The 25,074-nt window shown below is 42.6% G+C and overlaps 1 protein-coding gene across 3 annotated transcripts in view; it reads left to right on the top strand.

Moving 5' to 3' along the window:
* Positions 1–25,074, top strand: part of LOC120913582 (trimethyllysine dioxygenase, mitochondrial-like) — a 70,628-nt gene that overhangs the window by 23,515 nt on the left and 22,039 nt on the right. For 2 of the 3 annotated variants that reach the window (XM_040323618.1, XM_040323619.1), the window contains 5 exons: positions 6,338–6,588; positions 12,704–12,880; positions 17,208–17,487; positions 22,228–22,347; positions 24,479–24,715. In XM_040323618.1, the coding sequence (XP_040179552.1) occupies positions 6,408–6,588; positions 12,704–12,880; positions 17,208–17,487; positions 22,228–22,347; positions 24,479–24,715 (995 nt within the window). In that variant the 5' untranslated portion in view covers positions 6,338–6,407. Of the gene's footprint in view, positions 1–6,004; positions 6,112–6,337; positions 6,589–12,703; positions 12,881–17,207; positions 17,488–22,227; positions 22,348–24,478; positions 24,716–25,074 lie in introns of those variants that run through there. The other variant, XM_040323617.1, reaches the window with a different exon arrangement.

Here is a 25,074-nt window from a genome sequence, read left to right as displayed (position 1 = left end):
TATTGTCCCATAACTGGGTGAGCGCAGTGCTCTGCACACTGAGCCCACTCTTTTTAGCCTCTGGCTCTAATCACGTGCTTAAAACCCCTCCCATTGGAATTCATGCATCCGGCGCTATGTATGTAGATTAGGGGGCCGGACGCATGAATAGGAGGGGGCGGCGCCCGTGTGCCCCTAATGGACAGGCCACCACTGTCAGTAACTTTAGCAAACATTTAAAGTTACTGTAAATGTACTTTTTTTGTTTAAAAAAAAAACATGTTAAACTTACTTGCTCTGTGTAATGCTTTTGCACAGAGCAGCCCCAATCCTCCTTTTCCCCAAGTTGCTTGCTATAGGGGCACTTGTGTGGGGCTCGCTCTGTGTTTCATTTGACACATATACACATGAAGCGTGGCTTAGTCCCACCCCCTGTTCCCTTCTCTCTGGCTGTGATTGACAGAAGCGGGTGCCATTGGCTCCTCCTGCTGTGTCTGAGCCTATGAGGAGGGGGAGAGCCACTGCTTTAGTGCTGGATCAATATTGGGCTCATGCAAGTATAAGGGGGGCTGGGGGCTGCACTCAGAAGGTTTTTGCCTTTAGACCTCTTTCACATTGGGTCGGTTTGCAGGCGCTATAACGCTAAAAATAGCGTGTTCAAACCGACCTGAAACAGCCGCTGCTGTCTCTCCATTGTGAAAGCCCTCGGGCGAAGCGGTGCGTTAGCAGGACGGTAAAAAAAAAGTCCTGCTAGCCGCAACTTTGGAGTGGTGAAGGAGCGGTGTGTATACCGCTCCTCCACCGCTCCTGCCCATTGAAATCAATGGGGCACCACGGCTATACCGCCAGGAAAACACCTCTGCAAAGGCGCTTGGTGGTGGTTTTTAAACCCTTTCACGGCCGATAGCGATGGTAAAAATAACTTATGGCAGTGAGACTGATAAAACTTTATATATATATATATATATATATATATATTTTTTTTTTTTGGTTGCTTTGTACTGTTAAACTTGATTTGCTCTAGGCACCATTCACTCTGGTATCAGATTGGCACTGGATGGATGTTTGCTGATTCAAATAGCTGTAAAAATACAGGGCCAGATTCACAGAGGAAATACGCCGGAGTATCTACTGATACTCCGGCGCATTTTCAAATTTGCCGCGTCGTATCTTTATTTGTAATTCACAAAAAAGATACCATGGCTTTTGGCTAAGATCCGACAGGCGTACGGCTTCGTACGCCTTCGGATCCTTGGTGTAATTTTCCGGCGGCCACTGGGTGGAGTTCGCGTCGTTTTCCAGCGTCGGGTATGCAAATTAGCTGATTACGGCGATCCACGAAGATACGCGCGTTCGTCGCAATCTCTTACGTCGTCGCTAGTCGGTTTTTCCCGTCGCAAACTTAGGCCTGCTTTTTCATGGCTTATATTTAGAACAACCATGTTAAAGTATGGCCGTCGTTCCCGCGTCGAATTTCTAATTTTTTTTTTGTGTAAGACGTCCGGGAATACGAAACGACGTAACGCACGTCGCCGCTCAAAAAAAACGTTGGGGCGCCGTAATTTCGCGCAAAGCACGTCGGGAAATTTTCACACGGAGCATGCGCAGAACGTTCGGCGCGGGAACGCGCCTAATTTAAATGGTGCCTGCCCCATTTGAATTAGGAGGGCTTGCGCCGAGCGGATTTACGTTACACCGCTGCAAGTTTACAGGTAAGAGCTTTGTGAATCAGGCACTTATGCTGTAAACCTGCGGCGGTGTAACGTAAATGGGATACGTTACTCCGCCGCAGCGTAACGTATTTGTACCTGAATCTGGCCCACAGTACTCTATGTAGTGTGTATAGCAATAGTAAGGTGAATGACCTAGAACACTGATTGGAAAGATATCTGCCCCTATACTGCATTTAATGAGCACCAGGAACCCTTACAATTAAATCTAATCCCCGCATTGGCACTTTTGCTGTGTTTTTGATGATTCCTTCTGCTCCATAGTCACGAAAAGTAGCTGGCCTGTTCACAAAGAGATTTTTCAACTAGTTGGGAAATCTCCTTGTAAAATATAGATTTCCTCAGATTGCAGGGGCATAAAGAGTAATAATGCCAAGTAGGCTTGATACTATTAGCAAATATTTGACCCCCTGCTGATTTTGTACGTTTGCCGACTGACAAAGAAATGATCAGTCTATAATTTTAATGGTAGGTTTATTTTAACAGTGAGAGACAGAATAACAAACAAATCCTGAAAAATGCATTTCAAAAAAAGTTATATATTGATTTGCATTTTAATGAGTGAAAGAAGTATTTCACCCTTCACAAAACATGACTTAGTTCTTGGTGGCAAAACCCTTGTTGGCAATCAGTTTCTTGTAGTTGGCCACCATGTTTGCACACATCTCAGGAGGGATTTTGTCCCACTCCTCTTTGCAGATCCTTTACAAGTCATTAAAGTTTTGAGGTTGACGTTTGGTAACTCAAACCTTCAGCTCCCTCCACATATTTTCTATGAGATTAAGATCTGCAGACAGGCTAGGCCACTCCAGGACCTTTTAATGTGCTTCTTCTTGAGCCACTCCTTTGTTGCCTTGGCCATGTGTTTTGGATCATTGTCATGCTGGAATACCCATCCACGACTAATTTTCAATGCCCTGGCTGAGGGAAGGAGGTTCTCAACCAATATTTGATGGTACATGGCCCCATCCATCGTTCCTTTGAGTCGATGAAGTTGTCCTGTCCCTTGATGTGTGTATTCATAAGTCCAGCAGGGCTGATAATACTGCTTGTGCTTGGGATATTATTGTAGCAGAGGCAGCATTGTTAGTTCACTACAAGAAGTCTGGAGCTCGCTGGATTTGTGCCGGGATCAAGAGGCATTGCAGTGATTTTAGGGGGATAGCTGTGCTTGAATATACAATTGTGCTCATAAATTTACATACCCTGGCAGAATTCAGATTTCTTGGCCATTTTTCAGAGAATATGAATGATAACACAAAATTTCTTAATTTCTTAAGTTCTTAATACCGTGTATTGCCCCTTTAACATCAATAACCGCTTATAGTCTTTTGTGGTATTTGTGGATGAGGCTCTTTATCTTCTCAGATGGTAAAGCTGCCCTCTTGGCAAAAAGCCTCCAATTCCTGGAAATTCTTGGTCTGCCTTGCATGAACTGCATGTTTGAGATCTCCCCAGAGTGGCTCAATGATATTGAGGTCAGGAGACTGAGATGGAAACTCCAGAACCTTCACTTTATTCTTCTGTAGCCAATGACAGGTCGACTTGGCCTTGTGTTTTGGATCATTGTCATGTTGGAATGTCCAAGTACATCCCATACGCAGCTTCTTGGCTGATGAATGCAAATGTTCCTCCAGTATTTTTTGATAACATACTGCATTCATCTTGCATCAATTTTGACCACATGTTCTGTGACTTTGTAGTTTACACATCCCCAAAACATCAGCTAACCACCTCCGTGTTTCACAGTAGGAATGGTGTACCGTTCATCATAGGCCTTGTTGACTCCTCTCCAAATGTAGCGTTTATGGTTGTGGCCAAAAAGCTAAATTTTGGTCTCATCACTCCAAATGACTTTGTACTTGAAGGTTTGAGGCTGGTCTCTGTGCTGTTTGGCATATTGTAAGTGGGATACTTTGGGGCCTTTGCATACTAATGGCTTTCTTCTGGTGACTCGACCATGCAGCCCATCTTTCCTTATTTTGCATCATGAAACAGACACACCACGTGTTTTCAGAGTCCTGTGTTTCACCTGAAGTTATTTTGTGTTTTTTTTTCTTTGCGTTCCGAACAATTTTCCTGGCAGTTGTGGCTGAAATTTTAGTTGGTCTACCTGACCGTGGTTTTGTTTCAACAGAAACCTCCTCCCCCCCTTAATTTTCCACTTACTGATAGAGTTTGAACACTGCTGATTGGCATTCTCCATTCCTTGGATACCTTTTTATATCCCTTTCCTCTTTTATACAGTTCAACTACCTGACAATTCTTTTGCTTTCCCCATGACTCAGAATCCAGAAACATCAGTGCAGCACTGGATGAAAGATGCAAGGGTCTGTCAGGAGTCCAGAAACTCATTGACCTTTTATACACACACACACCAATTACAAGCAAACGTATCTCAAGTTAGGATGGTTACCTTTTTAATAGCCATTCAAACCCCTTTTGTGTCTACTTGTGTGCATGTTATCAGGCCAAAAAATCACCAGCGTATGTAAACTTTTAAACAGGGTCATTTGGGTAGTTTCTATTGCTATTATGATTTTAAAAAGAGTAAACACAGTTGGTTTATAATAAATGGCCAAGAAATCATAAATTCTGCCAGGGTATGTAAACTTATGAGCACAACTGCATCTGTTTTTATTTTGTTCAGACGTGCACTTTTTTTTAAATATCTAATTGATTAGCAGAAGCATGAAGGTGCTCTAAATGCTCCTTCTGTCCAAGCAGTCTTTTCCTGCTATTGTATTCCAGTTAATGATTAAATTAACGTGGCTGAGAGAAATGAATGCTCAGCAACATTTGCAAAAGGATTTGGATGGAGTGTTTCAGATTTTTTGTTACAAGCAAAAACTTGGGGTTCATATTGAAACCCCCCCCCCCCAGAATTTAGCACTCCAAGATTTATAGGTAAAGTTGATCCGGGGTAGATCCGATTGCCTTTCAAGGGATCAGGAAGGAATTTTTTCCCCTGCTGTAGCAAATTGGATCATACTCTGCTGGGGTTTTTTGCCTTCCTCTGGATCAACTGTGGGTATGGAATTGGGTGTATGGGATTGTACTATGTAGGGCCGAAACAACTAATCGATTATGAAATTAATCGATTACAATTTTCATAATCGATTAATCGGCCAGTAACATAATGGGGTTAAAAAAACTAAAATTAGCCCTTTTATAGTACAAAAAAGCAAATCGCTACTGTAAATATTACTTTCACTGTCGCACAGTAAAAAAAACAAGGAACCCCTTAGGCCCTGTACACACGAGAGGATCGATCCGCTGAAATTGATCCGTGGATCGGTTTCACCGGATAGATCCGCTGGTGTGTACGATCCAGCGGATACTTAGCATGCTAAGAAATCTATCCGCTGGAATCGGCTCCAGCGGATCAATCCGGTGGTCTGTACAGACTCACCGGATCGATCCGTCCGAACCCATCCCTCGCATGCGTTGTAATGATTCGACGCATGCGTGGAATTCCTTATATGACAGCGTCGCGCACGTCGCCGCGTCATCATCGCGGCGACGGCGCGACACGTCATCGCGATGGGAATTTGGCGCGGATTTCGTTCCGATGGTATGTACACTCCATCGGATCAAAATCCTCAGAGGATTTATCCGCGGAAACGGTCCGGAGGACCGTATCCACAGATAAATCCTCTCGTGTGTACCCGGCATTACAGTAGCGATTATTTGCTCTTTTTGTACTTACTTTTGTTTTTTTAACCCCATTATGTTACTAAACATCTCAGGCCTGGGGTCACACCTCTGTTTTTGGTGCTTTTTGCAGAAACACACTACAGTTCAGTTACATGTTTTCCTATGGGACACGTTCACATCCACGATTTTTTTTTTCAGCTGCCTCGTATTTGGAAAGAGCAAGGACTTTTTAACGCAAAATGGTGCTATTTATTTTTTTTGGTTCAATATACTTCAATGGAGAAGCTGCAGAAAAGTGTGTAATGTGTTTTTGTGGCAATTTGTGTTTTGTAATCTGCCCAACAACAAATTGGCCCAAAAAAAAAAAGGCTATTATCCGATTAATCGAAACATTAATCGGCCAACTAATCGATTATGAAAATAATCGTTAGTTGCAGCCCTAGTACTATGTTTTTTATTTTGTTTCTTTATTTTTTTGTGGTTGAACTGGATGGTCTTTTTTCAACCTAACTATGTAACTATGTACAGACACTGAGCTTTTGGCAAGCCTTATTGGGAATTGTGATATTTACCAGCTGGAGGGCTGTAATCCACATGATGTGCCCTAATAAGCTTGGCATGATTGTGCTGCAGGCTCAGATTCAGCAGTTCGTCTTCATGGGAACACACACTGTATAGCTCTTGGTATTCCCACAAAGAAAATCTAACTTCCTAATTATGTGTTGATGACTACTGCGTACATAAGGTAAAGGTTAGGGCATATTGCTCTGGCACAAAAGATGTTAATGGGTTATGGTTTCTGTCATTCTCATCATTTCAGCTTTATGTTTGTGTATTTTTCCTGTGTTTGTGTGGTTTTTTTTTTTTTTTTGGCAATGTTAATTTTTTTCCTACATTGCATCCTTGTAAATCCTCCTCCTTAGCCTTGTTCCTACCATTCATCATCAGATGCTTTCTCCTCCCTTCTACAGACTTCATCTGGTTTGCACAATCAGATTATCTTGCTTGCCTGGCTCTGATGCCATTTTCCTCTGGAACAGAATGTGGAGTCACAGGCTGGCACGACTCTTTTCAGAGGCTAGGAGACTCGGAACAAAGGCCGCCAAAGGACAGAATTATAGATCAGCCAGGTTCTGCAGATCGACAGGGGTAAGAAATCGCTGGCTCAGCACAGCTCCAGCAACACAAGAGTGCTCCTGGGTCCTACACCAAGATCACTTTGGTAAGTTGATTTAAAAAATGTTGGGAGAGGAAGCTGCGTAATTTCTGATTAAACACAGAACATTTTGCATCCTGTTAAGTTGCAGTGCCCATTATTGACCTTCATTCAGTAAATATTTACATATGATATTTACCGAAGACATGACACATTAAGTGGAACAAGGAAAGACGAGAGATGGTGGCTGAATGTTCGGCATCCATTAGATCAGGGGTGTCAAACTTAAAGGGTCACTAAAGGATTTTTTTTTTAGCTAAATAGCTTCCTTTACCTTACTGCAGTCCTGGTTTCATGTCCTTATTGTTCATTTTTGCTTTGATGTTGCTGTAATTCCTCTCTGTTCTGGACACTTCCTGGTTGTCTGTTTCCTGATCACCACAGTACTGGGAGATTTCTCTCTGTGGTGACTAATCAAGGAGGTGTGATTACTGTGTGTCAGCACCAATCCAGTTTCGTTTTACAAAGCATCACTGCCCTCTATTGGCTCTTTGTCTCTGTACATCAGAGAACCAGGAAACAACAGCAAAAACTATACTAAACTGCAGGCACATTATATGATTGGTTTTTATCTATTTTTAATCATTTTTAAAAGGAATCAGTTAACTATTATGGGCCAGATCCTCAAAAGGGATACGCCGGCGTATCTACTGATACGCCGTCGTATCCCTGTTTCTATCTTTGGAACTGATCCACAGAATCAGTTTCACATAGATAGGCAGGAGATCCGACATGTGTAAGGGACTTACACTGCCGGATCTTAGGATGCAGTACCGCATCCGCCGCTGGGGGCATTTCGAGTCGAAATGCCGCTTCGGGTATGCAAATTAGCACTTACGGAGATCTACGAAGCTTTTACGCTTCGTTTTTTCTCCGTAAGTATTAGTTTGCAATCGTAAATTTAGGGCTGCTTTTACAAGGCCTAAACTGTTTACACCTTGTAAAAGTAGACCCTTCTATCCCGCGTCGCCGTCTTTTTTTTTCACATTTTTTTTTTCCCGCCGCAACTCGTATTTTTTTTTTATGCCCGCCGCGATTCTCAAAACCCGGCGCAACGTAAAACCGCGCAAAGCACGTCGGGAAAATGACGTCGTGAGCATGCGCAGTACGGCCGGCGTGGGAGCGCGCCTAATTTAAATGGGACTCGCCCCATTTGAATAGGAACGCCTTGCGCCGGCCGGATTTAAGTTACACAGCCGAAAATTTCTAGGTAAGTGCTTTGTGGACTATGCACTTAGGTAGAAATTTTCCGTCAGTGTAACTTAAATGGGAATATTTAAGTTACGGCGGCTGGCTGTGGATCTGGCCCTATGTCTCTATACCCTGTAAACAGTCATTTCAGCTAAAACATTTTTTTCCTTTAGTGACCCTTTAATTTCATTGTGGGCCGCATCAGCATTATGATTTCCCTCAAAAGGGCTGGTTGTATCTGTAAGATTAGATGTCCAGCGCATCCCCTCCCCTTACATTAGATGTCACAAACCACCCCACCATCGGAAGTTGAGTCCCTCACTCTCCCTTACATCACAGTGTACCCCCCTTTCCTTATGCTGCTGCTGGGAAGAAGCTGGATGAATTGCTTGAAAGCAGAAAGTAAGGGTCTGGAGGAGGCCAGAGGAGGGCTGGAGCTCTGGGGGGGAGGTGCAAGGGCCACATGAAATGGCCTGGAGGGCCGGATTCGGCCCGCGGGCCTTGTGTTTGACACCTGTGCATTGGACTGTTGAAAACTCTTTACCGCCCCTCCACTGACTTTCACATATACACATGTTTGATATAATTTGTATCTGAAGAGTTTGTGCATTTCATCTATATGTGAGAAATTGCCACCCTGCGTGATTGTTCTCCACTGGAGATACCCTTTGGGTCAGGGCTTAAACAGAACTAGGCCTGTTTGTCTTGCTGGTGGATTGGATACGTTAAAGTATAACTAAAGGCAAAACTTGTTTTTTTAGTTTTGGACCAAGGGAGATGGATTAGAACTAGGGGTGCAGCACATGGACATTTTGGTGCCGAAACCGAAAATGCACTTTGCTGAAAATCGCAGTTTTAGCTTAACCACTTCCATACCAGGCACTTATGCACCTTCCTGCCCAAGCCAATTTTCAGCTTTCAGCGCTGTCACAATTTGAATGACAATTGTGCGGTCATGCTACACTGTACCCAAATGACATTTTTATCATTTTGTTCCCACAAATCGAGCTTTCTTTTGGTGGTATTTGATCACCTCTGCGATTTTTATTTTTTGCGCAACAACTAAAAGAATACCAACATTTTTGAAAAAAATTAAGTTTTTATTTTTTTCTGTTAATTTTTTTGTAAATAAGTAAGTTTTCTTCTTCAATTATGGGCACTGATATGGTGGCACTGATGGGCACCGATGAGGCGGCACTGATGGGCACCGATGAGGTGGCACTGATGGGCAGCACTGGTATTCTGCACTGATGGGCACTCATAGGCGGCACTGATGGGCACTCATAGGCGGCACTGGGCACTCATAGGTGGCACTGATGGGTACTTATGGGTGGCACAGATGGGCACTGATAGGTGGGCACTGGGCATAGATGGGGACTAAGAGGTGGCACTGATGGACACTGGATGGCACTGATGGACACTGAGGGGTGGCACTGATGGCATTGCTGGGCATCATTTCAGTCAGTGCCCATGTTGCCAGTCAGTGCCCATTTGTGGACACTGATTGGCATCGATTGTGTTTTTTTTTTTTTCTTTTTTTTTACATTTGTGTGCTATATTGAGCACGGGGGGGGGGGCACTCCCTGGTGGTCCAGTGTTGGCATCCGATGGGGGGCTGCGCTGATAAACAATCGTCGCTTTCCCCCCGTCAGACGAGCCGCCGATCGCCATGAGCCATGAGAGCTTTGGCCAGGGAATCCACGGGAAAACTGATCGTGTGTACGAGGCTTAAGAAGTTTACTAAAGATTGACGCGTAGGAATTTCTTCATTGTATGATATGTATACCTATGTGTATTTTCACAAACTGCATATTCCATTGTTATGTGGCCGCATGTTTTATATGATTTAATACTTTAATTCTTTGTTTTCTACTTTGTACAATAAATATATATTTTTTTTTAACTTTGTGGTTATATAATCTGTGCCTACAAAGTCCAGCCCTTGAGGGGAAACTTTTTTTCTATATTTAGTTCAGGATGTTTGCCAGTATCGCAACAGAACGTTTTTTTATAAACCATCTCCCTTTATTTTGATATTAAAGATTGACCCACTCGTTCAACACGGCTGTGCTGGAATCAACCTTTATTTGTTTCATACCCTGTTAGATTGCCCCCGGTGAAATGTTTAAATTATTTTTTATTGAGTTTTTACAAGTAAAAAATCTTACATACTTAGCAAAAAAACTATTTGCAAATCATCCAAGATGACACACAACATGCGTAAAATACACATAAGTACAAAAAAACACATAATTACACAAATGGATCTATCCTCTAACATACACTTAAACACAAAAATAAATCTATACCACAGCATAAGCTCCTCTTTGTAACGGGCGATCTCAGCACCGTATTGCGTTTTGTGTTGGAGTGCAAACGGTGCCCGGGCGATGACGTCATCATGACGTGGAGCGCGGAAGTGCGGCTTGATTGAGTGCTTATGCACTACACCTGAGTCCCTCGTATAAACAGAACGGTGTGCAAATGGCACACTGTTCTATTATTGTCGGCGGTAGCCGGCCTGGCTACAGGCAACCCACAGGCACTATCCATCCCTACCTTGGGACTTATCCCACACCTGGAGCTGCGCTGCCAACCTTGCAGGAGTTGTTGCGGACACCCCAAACTATCCCCCACCAGGAGACCCTGCATCAAAGAAAACCCTTGCTGCTATGATACTACAACGCTGATCCTGTGCAAACGGATAAGTACTATTACAACTACCTGCTTTGTATATAGCCTTTACAAGTACTGTATTTAAAATGGGCTTATTTAATGCTATCCTGCTGCCTGGGATTTTTTGGTGTGTTTTAAGCTGACCGCTGAGGAATATCTTAAAGGGACATACACTTTCAATTCAATTACGCCAAAGTTGTCTCTCTAAAGTAAACTGCTATTGCAAACGGTATTCTCATATGCTACGTGCCTGACATACGTTCTTACATGTTAAAGGGCTCATCCCCTAAGTTACTGAACATGTTCGCTCTAAACGTTTCTATATTAAGGGTTGAAGCTATTTCATACTTACTCCCTTAGTGGCCTAATGCATTGCTTTATGTAATAAGTGATATGATGTAGAGAACCCCCAAACTCCTGTTTGTGTGGAGTTACGCCTGGGGTCCAATACTGATAATCACTTCCATACAGCTGTGCATTGGAATCTCCTAGTGAATCGTATCTTTTAACGCTAGGGTCTGGTCGCATGTTGTAGAGATGATGTAGAGAACCCCCAAACTCCTGTTTGTGTGGAGTGACGCCTGGGGCTCAGTACTGAAATCTCACATAAATCCTTGCTATCTGCAGTTGTGGTCCACTCTCGTTCACCAGAGCCGTTACACTCCTTTAGTTTTAGACCATCTAAAATACAAACCAAAGGAGAGAGAGAAAGAAAAAAATGGGGAGCGGCCCATTCCCGATTTCCCCTCCCCCATCTAAAAAAAAAATCGCTTTATGTGAACGGTATTACCCCAACATAAACAAATCTATACTCCCTCTTATCGGTGTCTATTTATCTTTACTTTTGAGGAGAAGAGAGATTCTTATCTCTCTACCCCCTTACTATCCTCCTTCAGGTTGTACAGCGCTAAAAAAAAAAAAAGAGAGAAAATAAGAGAAAAATAAAAAAAAGTAATGTATCTTTATGTGAGTAGTGTTACACCAATATAAACACATCTTTACCCCCTCTTACCCGTGTCTATTTATCTTTACTTTCGAGGAGGAGAGAGATGCTCATCTCTCTAACCCCTTTGCTTCCTCCTTCAAGTTGTGAAAAAAAAGGGGGAATAAGGGGAGGGAGAGAATTTTATTCCCTTCTCTTCGGGGGGGGGGCGGCAGGGGACAAGCTCCTAAGTACTCCCTTCGCTCCCTATAATTTCCAGGTAGATCGAGGACTGTTTAAATTCCAACCATTTCTTCCAGGTACCCTGGAATCTTGTTTCTGTGTCCTTTTGAAAACATATTAATTCTTCCATTATCCTCATTCTATCTATTTCTCAAAACCAATCCCTTATCAGTGTTTCCTTTATTTTCCATTGTTTCTGGATTAATGCTTTCGCTGCATTTAACAGAAATTGAGTAAGTGCTTCTCTGTACTTCTTCCTAGAACCCCTGATCGCGTGGAACAGGCATTTCCAGGGGTCTAATTCTATTTATGTCCCGTCAATCTTTTTAATTAAATCCAATATTTCCACCCAATATGGCTGTATCAAACTACACTGCCACCATATGTGTGCATGGGTTCCTTCCTCCCACTTTCCCTCCAACATAGAGATGATAAATCATGATTTATTTTATGCATTTTAGATGGAACATAGTACCACTTGGTTAATAATTTATAATTAATTTCTTTTATCCTTGTGTCCATTGAGGTGGAGTGAACATAGTCCAGAACCTTTTCTTTCAGCATCTCCGGTACTGATTGGTTTAGTTCTATTTCCCAAATCCCCAAGGGACACACCGACCCATCGTCCATAGAGGTTATCAACATCCTGTAGATTCTAGAAATCCCCTGTCTGTTTGTTCCCCCTTAGTCAATTAACGCCCTCGGTGAAATGACGATGGCACATGTTGTGTAACAAGTCTGACACAGTCAGATTGGTTCGCTAAACGCAAAAGCATGAAAAAAGAACTACTTGCGCAATATTATGTTGTTTTTTAAAAGAGACTACGCATCCTGTGTAACTTCCTTCTGAAAAGTCACTTTTACATTGTATTTATGTCAAAAGAACTCATATCTTCCTTTGTTAGTTCCTTTGTAAAGGTCTGTTACCCACTGCAACCAATCCAGTTATTTCCTTTTTTCAACCACACCCCAAAGGAAAAATCTTATTGATTCCTGTGGGAATCACATTCTATCCTTGCAGATCATTTAGCCTTGTCTGTTTTAAAGTCACTGGTTAACTATTCTACTTTCTGTGTCTGTTTTAAATAGAACTGCTTTACTCTGGAATATGTATGCGTTTTGACTACGTGTGGCTGCGAGATCACTGCCGCTCGGCTTCTTGTTTCAACTCCAAGACCAACCAGCGCAGTTTGGACACAGCCAGCGTAGAACTGCACATCAGACCTGCACAGGTCCGAATAGATGAAACCACCATATATCTAACATGTAAGTTTGGGAATACACATCCTCCGTATAAGAGCCTTGATTGCATGTTGGGAAAGATAAGGATGCAGTTATCTATTGCAAACCTTCTATTAAACTATAGAGTGCACAGGACAGCTCTGAATTTGTAACATGACCAACGGGTGTTTGTGCACCTATTAAACAGATACTTAAAAATACTGTTGGTTGGTAAATTTAACAGACCTAAAGTTAGCAAATAAGAGAAGATCATTGTTAAGGTTTTCGTATACTTTAATATATTGCTTTTTCAATTCTTTATTTAAGGATTCACATGAGGACTCTATAAAACACTAGGTTAAACCTGTGACAGTTTGTAGTATGGAATATGAAATATCATGTATCATTGAGGTGGTAAGACCACAAGTCTGATGGACACCAATTTTTGTAGAATTTGGGGATCAAAATGTGTGTGTGTGTGGGGGGGGGGGGGGATCTTTCAATTAGAGTAGTTATTATTGGGGAAGAAAAGGGGGGGAAGAAAGTGTATGGGGAAAACGTTGTTTTATATTATTATTATTTGAACATGCTTGAATTTTTTGTGTCGTTTTTCAAAACTTCGTTTTTTGTGTCAATTAAAATGATAGTGTGTGGGCAAAACGACGTTTAAAACGACGTTTTTAAACCCGCGCATGCTCAGAAGCTAGTTATGAAGCGAGCTTCAATGGAAAAGAGTGCTGAACGTAACCACGCTTTGCTAGAGCATTTTGAAAAAACGATGGTGTGTAGGCAACGTCGTTTTTGAAAATGAAGTTTCAAAAACGTTGTTTTATTTCATGATTTAAAACGTCGGTTTTTTTTCATCACAAAAAACGACCGTCGTTTTTTTTTCATCACAAAAAACGACCGTCTGTACACGGCATCGGAGTCACCAGAAGTGGACATGGTGACAGGTAGGCCTATTTAGAATTGTAATGCCCTGTACACATGTGCGGGATTTCCCGTCGGAATCCCGAGGGGAAAGCCGAGAAAGCCTACACACGGCCGGTTTTCCCGGCCGTGTGTATGCTCCATTGCAGTTTTTTCCATAGGAAATTGCCAAAAACCGCCGGGCAAAAGTCCGCCGTTTGGGCAGTTTTGCCCGTTTGGGCAGTTTTCCGGTCGGAAAAACTGCGAGGAACATACACACGGCTGGGATTTCCCATCGGGAAAATTGATCGTGTGTACGAGGCATTAGAGTTCAGGGGACAGTCAGAACTGTTCCCAGTGGAACCATCTAGTCATATGTGTTTCAGGTTTGTCTTTAAAGGCTGACGTATGTTTTCTATCCATTCTATATCGCTCACCCTGGCAAACCACTGTGATTCTGAAGGGGGGAGACTGTTGCTCGGAATGCAGGCCCTTGCGGCATTTTAAAAGGTGAATAAGTAATGACTTGCGAAAACATTTTCTACATAGAGGGGTCAGTGGAACTGTTGCAGCATTATCAAAAAGGGATATGTCTGTTTTATGTTGTATTAAACATAAAACTTGTTGCCAGAATGGGTGAGTGGAACGTCAGTCTCAAAACATACTGTATCTATATATGTGTACCCTTATGTGTCTTGCATCACTAGCAAATGTTGCTCTGTAACGGTCATGCTATCATGAGTCGGAATATTTGGCATGTCCATTCTGACATATAGTGTCGAGATCCATTGCATATATTATCTCTACATCTGAGGTATAGTACAGGAGATGAGGGGGTGTATCAGGTACATGTTTTACCATCCGCTAACTACCTATCCCATACTTAACAGTATTTAAGAGGGCAACCCCTATGCATGTATATCAACTTTTTATAGTGGAGAGTATCGTTTACTTCCCTCTTCCATTTCTGAATAGTAGGAGGGAGTGCCTGTATCCAGTTTCAGGCCACTGTCTTCCTGGTCCAGGAAGAGCGTTTCCTGAATGAATACAGCCAGAAATGTATCAGTTTCTGTTAGGGGTGCAACGGATCAAAAAACTCACGGTTCGGATCGTTCCTCGGATCAGGAGTCACGGATCGGATCATTTTTCGGATCAGCAAAAAAAAAATTTGCAGCCTCCATGTGCCTCAAATTGCCGCCTCCCTGTGCCTCAAATTGCCGCCTCCCTGTGCCCCAAATTGCCACCTCACTGTGCCCCAAATTGCCGCCTCACTGTGCCCCAAATTGCCGCCTCACTGTGCCCAAATTGCCGCCTCACTGTGCCCAAATTGCCGCCTCACTGTGCCCCAAATTGCCGCCTCACTGTGCCCCAAATTGCCGCCTCGCCAGGGTGGAAGAAGTGAGAGGGCAGCCAGCAGGGCTGGATTTCCTTTCCCTGCCACCCCAAGGCCAGGTTTTGCAATGCACCCCCTCCCCACCAACCGAACCACCCCCGGAGAATAGCAGTTGGATGGCAGGGGCGGCACGGTTAGTTCAAATATTTTTTTGTTTCTTCTTTTTTTTTTTTATTACATTATCACTTTTTTTTTTTTGTTGTAGCTTGTCGTTTTTCCTTTTTTAATTTTTGTATAATTTTCTTCTTTTTAATATTTTTCTTCTTCTTTACTTTTTAATTACTTATTTTTTTATTAATTGAATTATTTCTTTTTTTTTTTTACATTTAACTTTATTGCTATTACACAAGAGAAAACAATTCCCTGTGTCATAGCAATTGAAGGTGACAGGTTCTCTTTGTTAACCCTGTCAGCTCCAAAAACAGTCCTCACAGTTGAGATGGGAAGAGCATAGCTTACCCATCTCACTGTGTGCTATTTGCAGCAAGGAAAGGAGACTCGTCAGCTGGGGGAGGAGGAACGAACGGACGGAAGGCAGCTGGAGGGGGGGGGGACGGACGGAAGGCAGCTGGAGGGGGGGGGGAACGGACGGAAGGCAGCTGGGGGGGGGGAACGGACGGACGGCAGCTGGGGGGAGGGAGGAGGGGAACGGACGGACGGGAGGGGGGGGGTTATCAGAGCCAGCAGGGAGAAGTGTGTGGGGAACGGATGGACGGCAGCAGAACATTCTCTGCTAGGAACTAACTGAACTCACCGCCCGTATGTTTAAACGTCTCCACTCCTGCTCGTACACAGCCCCACCTCCTCCTAAGCCCACGCTGTAATAGACAAAACACATCAGCGCATTGGACACGCATTCTGTCTATCACAGCGTGGTTAGGAGCAGGCGGGGCTGTGTGCAAACAGCGGAGACAATTTCAATGTGTTTTTTTACCGCTTTGCTCTGCCGTCCCGCGGCACGCCACGGATCACGTGTGTGCCGATCCGAAGTCATTGATCCGTGCGGATCACGGATCAATGACGATCCGTTACACCCCTAGTTTCTGTGTCTGGGAGTAGTCCCAGTAAACACAATTTGTGGTCTAACACAGCTGGTGATGCCATCTAAACATGTAGGAAGCATATTACCTGGGTCCAAAAGGTCTGTATCTCCAGGCAATCCCATATAAAGTAATAAAAGGAGCCAGGTGTAGAAGCACATAGTGGACAAGGGGGAATACGTGTGGGATGGAATTTAGGAATTCTTCGAGGCGTTAAGTATGCTCTAATGTACAATTGTGTGAGGCGGTCCGAAATCGTAGGGGATGCAGCTTTGGTATTTTCCAAGATTTCCACCCAGTTCATTTCCCCAATATCCGTTTATCTCATTTATTTTTCGCAGTATAGGCTATTGTTGTAGCTGCAGAAAGGCGAATAGTGGAGTATAAATTGGAGATTAATTTGGAGGGTTCTGTACCCAATATAATATCCAGTGTGGGAGGGGTGTGGATTGAGACCATACAGCTTGGAAATTGGGTTTGCAAGGCATGGCATAGTTGTAGATACTAGAACAGTAGACAGTGAGGGAGGGAAAAATAATCTTTAAGCATCTGGAATGTTTTGGGTTCTGAAGTGGTCATAACCTGGTGTAAGTAAAGTATACCATTAGAGATCCACACAATGGGGTCTGGGATGGTAAGTAGTTCCGACATATGTTTGTTGAACCATAGGGGGTTGTGGGAATTGATATGTGTTTTTTCCCAAAGTAAGGTCCCAAATGCGTCAGTGGTAGGTAAGCATGCGGTCATTATAGCGAGGTGATCTCATGTGTGTATCGCTGTGTAAGATGGCTTGTATTGGGGTGTACTGTTTTGTCAAAGTAATACAAATGGGATAGTTGGGAAGCCAAGTAGTAGTCTTGGAATGTAGTGGGGATAGTTTAGCAAGGATGGCCGGAGTCCTGTACCAACACGGTATGATTTTGTATGTAATTTCTTGGTACCTGCAACTGATCAAGGCTTTATGTGCAAAGCATAAGAATCCGTCCTTTTGATTATTGGTAAAATAATGTTTTGTTTTTACATTTGATAGGGCCAGATGGGCACATGACCAAATATGGATTAGAATGGTTATCACAGAATAGCTATGAAGGACAAAAACAGCAACTTGTTCAGCCTCGAATTTTATGGAGTGCAAACACTTACAAGGAAGCAAATGTGCCATCTATCAGCTACTCCGAATTCCTTGAAACAAATGAAGGACTTCAAGAATTTCTGAAGAACTTTTTACTGTACGGCATCGCCTTTGTCGATGATGTTCCAGCAACCCGGGAGGATACAGAGAGGACTGCACAGAGAATTAGTCATATCCGGTAACCAGAACAAAGCTTGGGTGCCTGTAAAATCCCACCCATAGTATTTTTCCTCTCAGGGATGTGGCACCACCTTTTTCTTGGCATTTGTGATCTGTCTGAAATACTTCTATAGAACAAAGCTTGCATATATATTTCTGAGATGTGGGTATTCCTGTAACCATCATCTAGACACATTCTATCCAAATGACATTTGTCTGGTCATGAGCTTAGCACAGAAGCTATTCCAATAAAACAGTGCCATTGTACTGAATAAAAAGTATATTTATTTGGGGAAAAGTATAGGAGGCCTTAGAAGGGAGATTCCTGACTGACATGGATGGGCAGTGAGATATTCTAACATTTGTAGAATACCTGGTAGATCTTCATCACAGTTTAAATGCATATACAGTGTCCAAAGGAAAAATAATGATTAAGGAAAAGGAATGGTTAAAGATTGACCACAAAGATTTTTTAAACCTGATTCTGTCTCTCTCTGCTGAAACCCAACTATGCAATGACTGTGTAATCTTGAGCAGTGCTGTGGAGTCGGAGTCGAGGAGTCAGAAGAGATTTTGGGTACCTGGTGTCGGAGTCGGCAAACAATGCACCGACTCCGACTCCTACTAAATTTAGATTGGAATTAAAAAAAAAGCAAGTTTAAATGTCCCAATTCACAAAAAGTTATAATTAATGACTTCTCTACTGTAAGAATAAAGACCAATGCATGCAGTGCCTCACGTAACCGCAAAACGAACACATTAAGTGACCGTGAAGAAGCATGCTTTTCATGTGCTTCGCTATATGAGCGGCAATACTTATACTTTCCATAGTGTTGTGTTCTGCTGTTACAGGGAAAGCAGCGCCCATGGGTAACCTAGCCTCTCACTGATAAGGGATTAAGTAAATATGTTTTTTGCAGGACTAGAGACACTTGTATAAGTGAAGGGAATTGAGGGTCAATAGTTCAAGACTGAAGCTGTAAACCATTGGAAAAACTGCTGTCATTTAGCTAAGGCTATAAAAACTTGTAAACTCCGATTGTTAGCTTAAACTTTAAACATGACTATAGGATTCTACTAGGGAAATCATGTTTTATATTAAATGCCCCTTCCTGGATCCTCCCACTGCCCTATCTTCAGCAGCAGATCAGCACACAAAAAGGAGAAGGCAGCAGCTTCTGCCCAACTACCTCTCTCTGCTAGAAGAGCTTAGAAGAACTTGGTGGAACAGCTTCTGTAATGACATGTATGTTGCCTTTCTTTCCTTCAAGGAATGTATAAATACATTTGCATATTAATACAGAGGAGTCGGAGTCGGAAGTACAAAAAACTGAGGAGTCGGAACATTTATCTACCGACTCCACAGCCCTGATCTTGAGATCTGTGGATCTCAAGTCCCATCAAAGTCAGACCAAAGTAGTGCAGGGACTACTTTGAAGTCACTGTGATTTGAAATCGGACAAATATGAAGGGTGCTCATTGGAAATCATGGGGTATGACTTGTCATGCGACTTTGCAGTCCCAAGTCACACAAGTGTGAAAGGGGCCTAATTCTGATTCTTGCAAGCAGTACCTAAATATATATCCCATCGCATGATTAAATCAAGCCACGATTACATCTTTTAAATTCAAAGCAAAATAATATTTTCCCTAATGGAATAGACAAGACTGTATTCTATTATAATGAATGGCTAACCATACACATTGAAAGCTAAAGCTATTCAATCCATATACCATTTGAAGCATTTAAAGTGTGTCTATGGTCAAAATATAAAATCATATTACTTTGCAAACTGTATTTTAATTTTTTCGAGATTCACTTGTTAAAAGAGAAGTATGGGCTTGTAAAACAAAAAAACTAAAATGTATATACGCCTAGATGGATGCAGCATCTATCCAGTGGTGCATCTGTCCCCCGATGGCTCTAAGACTGATGCCACGTACACACGACCATTTTTAATGGTCTAGAAAAAAACAATGTTTTTTTCAACCCGATTATTGTTAAGCCGGCCTTGCCTACACACGATCGTGAAAAAAAAAATGCTCTAGCAAAGCACAGTGACGAACAACACGTACAACGGCACTATAAAGGGGAAGTTCCATTCGGATGGCGCCACCCTTGGGGCTGCTTTTGCTGATTTCGTGTTAGTAAAGGTTTGGTGAGAGACGATTCGCGCTTTTCAGTCTTCATGCTTTTCTGTCCGTTACAGCGTGATGAATGTGCTATCTCCATTACGAACGCTAGTTTTACCAGAACGAGCACTCCCGTCTCATAACTAGCTTCTGAGCATGCGCGTTATTTTCACGTCGTTAAAGCCCACACACGACCATTTTTTACGACGTTAATGGCCATTTTTAAAGTCGAGAAAAATGCTCTGGAGCCCACACACAATAGTTTTTAATGACATTTCAAAGTCTTTCCTTTATATCTGGCACTACAGTCTTGGTCACATGCTGACTAAGGTTTGTTTTAGCCTTTCAGCCCACTGATTGGATAACGAAGAGGCCGCAACATGCTAATAAGTCATCAACTTGGCTCCCTCTAGTTCTCTGTTAACACATGTGTATAAATAAAGGAAAGTCTTATTGGCTGCTAGTGGTGCCATTTCCTCTCCCAATCTGGGATAAATTATACAAAAAGTAGCTTAAAGGCTGATATCAGGACAAATTTAGATACTTATGATAGTTTTATGTAAAATAGTGTGACAGGAAGTCAGGTAAACCTGGGGGTGTTGTCACAGACGGGAGATACATTTCTGCCTTGTTTAGAAAATTCACCAATTACTATCAGGTGTCGGCTGCAGAGGTAGCCAGAAAGGTTTAAGGATGTTGGATAGCTTCAGCTGTTCAGAATGAGAAAATTAAGGCCTCTATAAGTTGTCCACAGGATTACTACTGATTGCTGCATCCTGTTGAGTTAAGGAGAGCAGTGAGCTGAGGAAGACTTCTGAAGGTGAAGTGGTTGTTGACATTTTTGCTGTGTGATAATAAAATCAAAAAGACTATTGTTTTCTGCTGGAAGACCAGCAGTAGGTTGTGCCAGACTCCATAGATAGGTTCCTGTGTTGTGAAGGTAGACGGCCCAAGTGGCTAGGGTTTATTTTATGTTTTGTTTTGTTAATGTTGTTTGGATGCTTGCACTTGTTTCCAGCAATATGGAAGAATAAACCATAACCCTTGTTTTTTCAACCACCCACGGCTGCCTCTCTGTATAATTCAGTGTGTAGGGAACCCACTCAGGAGGTTACACACCCCCGCTACCGAGCTAACCCCTTACAATAGATAAAAATATATTTTTTTGAAGAAAGACAAAACTCAATGGAATTTCTTTGTTATGTCCTCCTGGAGTTCATCTATAAATTGGCTTGAGAATTTTTTTAAGTGTAGCCTCAAATATTAAAGCCATATGGAAGTGCTATCATCCAAAAATGATATAGGAAAAGAGGGGAAAGATAGGAGTGTGGGGACAGTTGCTGAGGCTCACCAAACATACACTCAGTCCACCAAAAACCTTTGTGGGTCGATCTCGGTACTGATGCACAATAATAAATTTAAAGTAAAAATGATATCATTTATTACATATAAAAAACATACATAGGTCTCAATATAAAAAGTTCAAAACCGTATACAAATACTCAAAGTTTTCCCCAAGAAGTATCTGATGATGGAGTTTTCTCATAGATTAATCAATCATCTACTAGATTCACAGTACATAGACCACTTTGTCAGGAGGAATAATCTATAAAACATAGATTATTCCTACTGACGAAGCGGTATATGTACCGTGAAACTAGTAAAGGACTGGTTAATCTATGAGTAAACTCCATCATCAGATACTTCTTGGGGAAAACTTTGAGTATTTGTATATGGTTTTGAACTTTTTATATTGAGACCTATGTATGTTTTTTATATGTAATAATTTATATAATTTTTTTTATTTAAAAAGGTCAAAATGTTCCTTTATTGAGACAAAAAATCAGAGCATGATACATTTGCCCAGAATGGACCAAATCATAAATATATACAGTGTAGGGAATATTCCATACAGGGAATAACAGACATATCAACTATGCAACATTACATCAGCAAGTGGCCGGGCGCCATCAAGATTCTACTGAACCGGAAACCAAGACAAGCACTACACCCTTACACAGCAGGAACCCCCGGCCAGGGGGATCCTGCCACCCTATGCCGTCCATGGCTGCCAGATTTTATTGAACTTCTTGGGGCAGTTCCTATTCAGATATGTCAATTCGTACAACGGAAGCACAGCATTAATGGATTTCTCCCAGGATCTCACCGAAGGAGGGGAGGAGTCATTCCAGCGTAATACAATTTCTCTCTTAGCATTAAAAAGGGGGTATGTCAATAACAACTTAGTGTAGCAAGGTCTCTGATCGTCGCCCTGGATGCCCAGAAGCGCAAGCTCCGGGAATACAGGAAGCTTCAGCTGGAGGCGGACGTTAATAGATTCCACTACCTCAGCCCAATACCTTGCAATTTTGGGACAGCTCCAAAACATATGAAACTACAATAATTATATAAGTTTTACTTTAAATTTATTATTGTGTATCAGTACTGAGATAGTCCACCAAAAATCTTTGTGGGTCAGAGTGTATTTTGTCAGCCTCAGCAACCACACTCCTATCCTCTTTTCCTATAAATTGGATTGAATATGATCACCTATCAGCATGACTTTGGGTGGCACATGGGTGAGTTCCAGCCTTGTTAATGATACAAATGTCTTTCTTTTTTTTAGGGAAACAATCTATGGTAAAATGTGGGACCTCACATCTGACTTCTCCCGGGGAGACACAGCCTACACAAAATTGGCTCTTGATCGGCACACAGATACCACCTACTTCCAGGAACCTTGTGGGTGAGCATATACAAAACAAGCTAACTGCTTAATAATGCTCCCTGTCATCATGCATGTATTCTGTTCCACATGTCCAGTTGTCCTCTGAAATCTAATGGTTGCAAAACCTATTCAAGAGTCATTAGGTGGAGGTGCAGATATTCAAATACATTTCTTGTAATGGGGAACATTAAAGGATAAGTTCACCTCTTTGGAACATTTTACGTGTTTTACCCATTTTTAGGGTGGAATATGTAACAAGTTCCAGCATCTGCTGCCTCTCTCCCCCACAATCCTTCTTCTCCCTGCAATCACTGTCACAATTTGAGAACAACGTGGCCTTACGGGGCTCCGCCCACTCCATATATTCGCAGTTTCTGTGAATTAAAGCCCACAAGTACCATCAGCCATTAGGGCTGATTGCTTGAAGTTCTCAGTGAGCTGTGAGGCCACTGGTGAGCGCTCTGGTAGTCCATTGATCTTCCTGCTCTCAGGTAACTGCCTGCTTATACCAGGTATGAGCAGACAACTATGCTGAGAACCTGCAGAAGTATGGCATTGCACCCTTAAAGCTTATTAACTTAACCTTATCCCCATCAACTCTATGAACAGATGTGCAAATGAAAAGAAAACTCTTTATTGTGGCACTTCCTGTTCGTCACCCCCGCGGGAGTAGGCGTGTATATTATTTTTCCCCTGAGGCGCACTGTCTTCTGGGAGCTAAGTGTCATGCCGCGTACACACGATCGGTCAAACCGATGAGAACGGTCTGATGGACCGTTTTCATGGGACCAACATGTAAGCCCCATCGGTTATTTATCCATAGGTTAAAAAAAAATCAATCTTGTTTTAAATTTAACCGATGGATACCTAACCAATAGAAAAAACGATCATTGGTAGGCACGTCCATTAAAAATCCACGCATGCTCAGAATCAAGTCGACGCATGCTTGGAAGCATTGAACTTCATTTTTTTCAGCATGTCGTTGTGTTTTACGTCACCGCGTTCTGACACAATCGTTTTTTTAACCGATGGTGTGTAGGCACGACTGACCCATCAGTCAGCTTCATCGGTTAACCGATGAAAACGGTCCATCAGACCGGTTTCATCGGATGGACCGATCGTGTGTACAGGGCATTAGGCTTCCCACAAAATCCCAAGAGATCTTGAAACCGGAAGTGACGTGTGATGGCAACCTTGAAGTTTATGGCACTGTACACAATGAGCATGCACGGGAACGAGAGGTGAATGCTGGGAGCTCAGCATTCACCGCATCCCGGAAATCAATGCTTATGGGCTTCACATGCCCATAAGCAAGATGTAACTGGCCATCATTAGATTTTATACGTTCATTTTTTATTCGAAAACGGACATCGGGGGAATTATTACACCAAACAAGTGAGTGTTATATTGTGTTTAGCAAAGTGTCAGAATGGCTGGGGGAAAAAAATGAATGGTCGGCGGACCTCAGCTTTAACAAATTTGCATATACAATAGTCAAATATGAAATAACAAGAAAGGAAAAATTTAAAAGCCTTAGCAAAAAGCTTTACAAAACAATGTACTGACTGAATATACACAATGGTTTCCATGAACAGATGCCCTTTAAGGCCCCATACACACGACCAAACATGTCTGCTGAAACTGGTCCGCGGGCCAGTTTCAGCATACATGTTCGGTCGTGTGTAGGCGCGAGCGTGCAGGATTCCAGCAAACATTTGCCCGCCGGGCCTTTTCCCAGCGGGCAAATATTCCTGGACTTGTTTTAAAACAGTCCGCTGGAATCCTGCCCGCTCGGACATGTTCGGTCGTCTGTACAGACCTACCGTACATGTCTGAGCGCCCGCCATCCCTCGCATGCGTCGAATAACTTTGACGCATGCGTGGAAGCATTTAACTGGCAGGCCCGCCCACGTCGCCGCGTCATCGACGTGGCGACACCGCGGACACGCCCCGCGTATTGTTTACGCGTGGATTTCTGTCCGATGGTTAGTACAGCCATCGTACAGAAAGCCCCGGCCAGACATGTACGGTGAAAACGGTCCGGCGGACCGCTTTCATCATACTTGTTTGGTCGTCTGTACACGGCCTAAAACATTTTTAACTATATTACCAGTGTTTTACTAATTTTTTGTGTGTCTGTTAATTGCAGCATGCAGCTTTTCCATTGTCTGCGGCATGAAGGCACAGGAGGGCGCACCCTGTTGGTAGATGGCTTTAACGCTGCTGAACAAGTTCGTCAGCGTCACCTTAAAGACTTTGACCTCCTCAGTACTGTACCGCTGAAACATGAATACATTGAAAATGTTGGCTCGAGTCACAACCACATGGTGGGGATTGGACCAGTACTGAATGTTTATCCGTGGAATAAAGAGCTGTATATGATTAGGTGAGTCACCAGTAGAAAACAGGGAGAATTACAGATCACAGACTTTGTGTACATGCTGAGCTCTACTCTGCGGTGTGGAAATCATCAACCTCATTCATCATCATGTCTAAAGATTTACTTAAAATGGAACTAAACACTCCTATCTCTCCTACAGCCACCCCCACCTGTGTTTATGATCATGCTCTCTTCATACTGCTTTGCTACAAAGGGAGGCATGCTGGTACTAGAAGGGGTAATACCTTGGACCGGTTTACAGGTTTTTTGTTTGGTTTGTTTTTTTACCAGTGTCTAGTCCCCCTGTAGATGGCGGTATAACCAAAGGTTTAAGACTTCCTGTGACCAAAATCCATTTTTTTTTA

The sequence above is a fragment of the Rana temporaria genome, chromosome 9 (assembly GCF_905171775.1).
Source record: "Rana temporaria chromosome 9, aRanTem1.1, whole genome shotgun sequence".
NCBI classification, from domain to species: Eukaryota; Metazoa; Chordata; class Amphibia; order Anura; family Ranidae; genus Rana; species Rana temporaria.
Note: the sequence above shows the minus strand (reverse complement) of the source record. Positions and strands in the feature narration are given on the sequence as shown.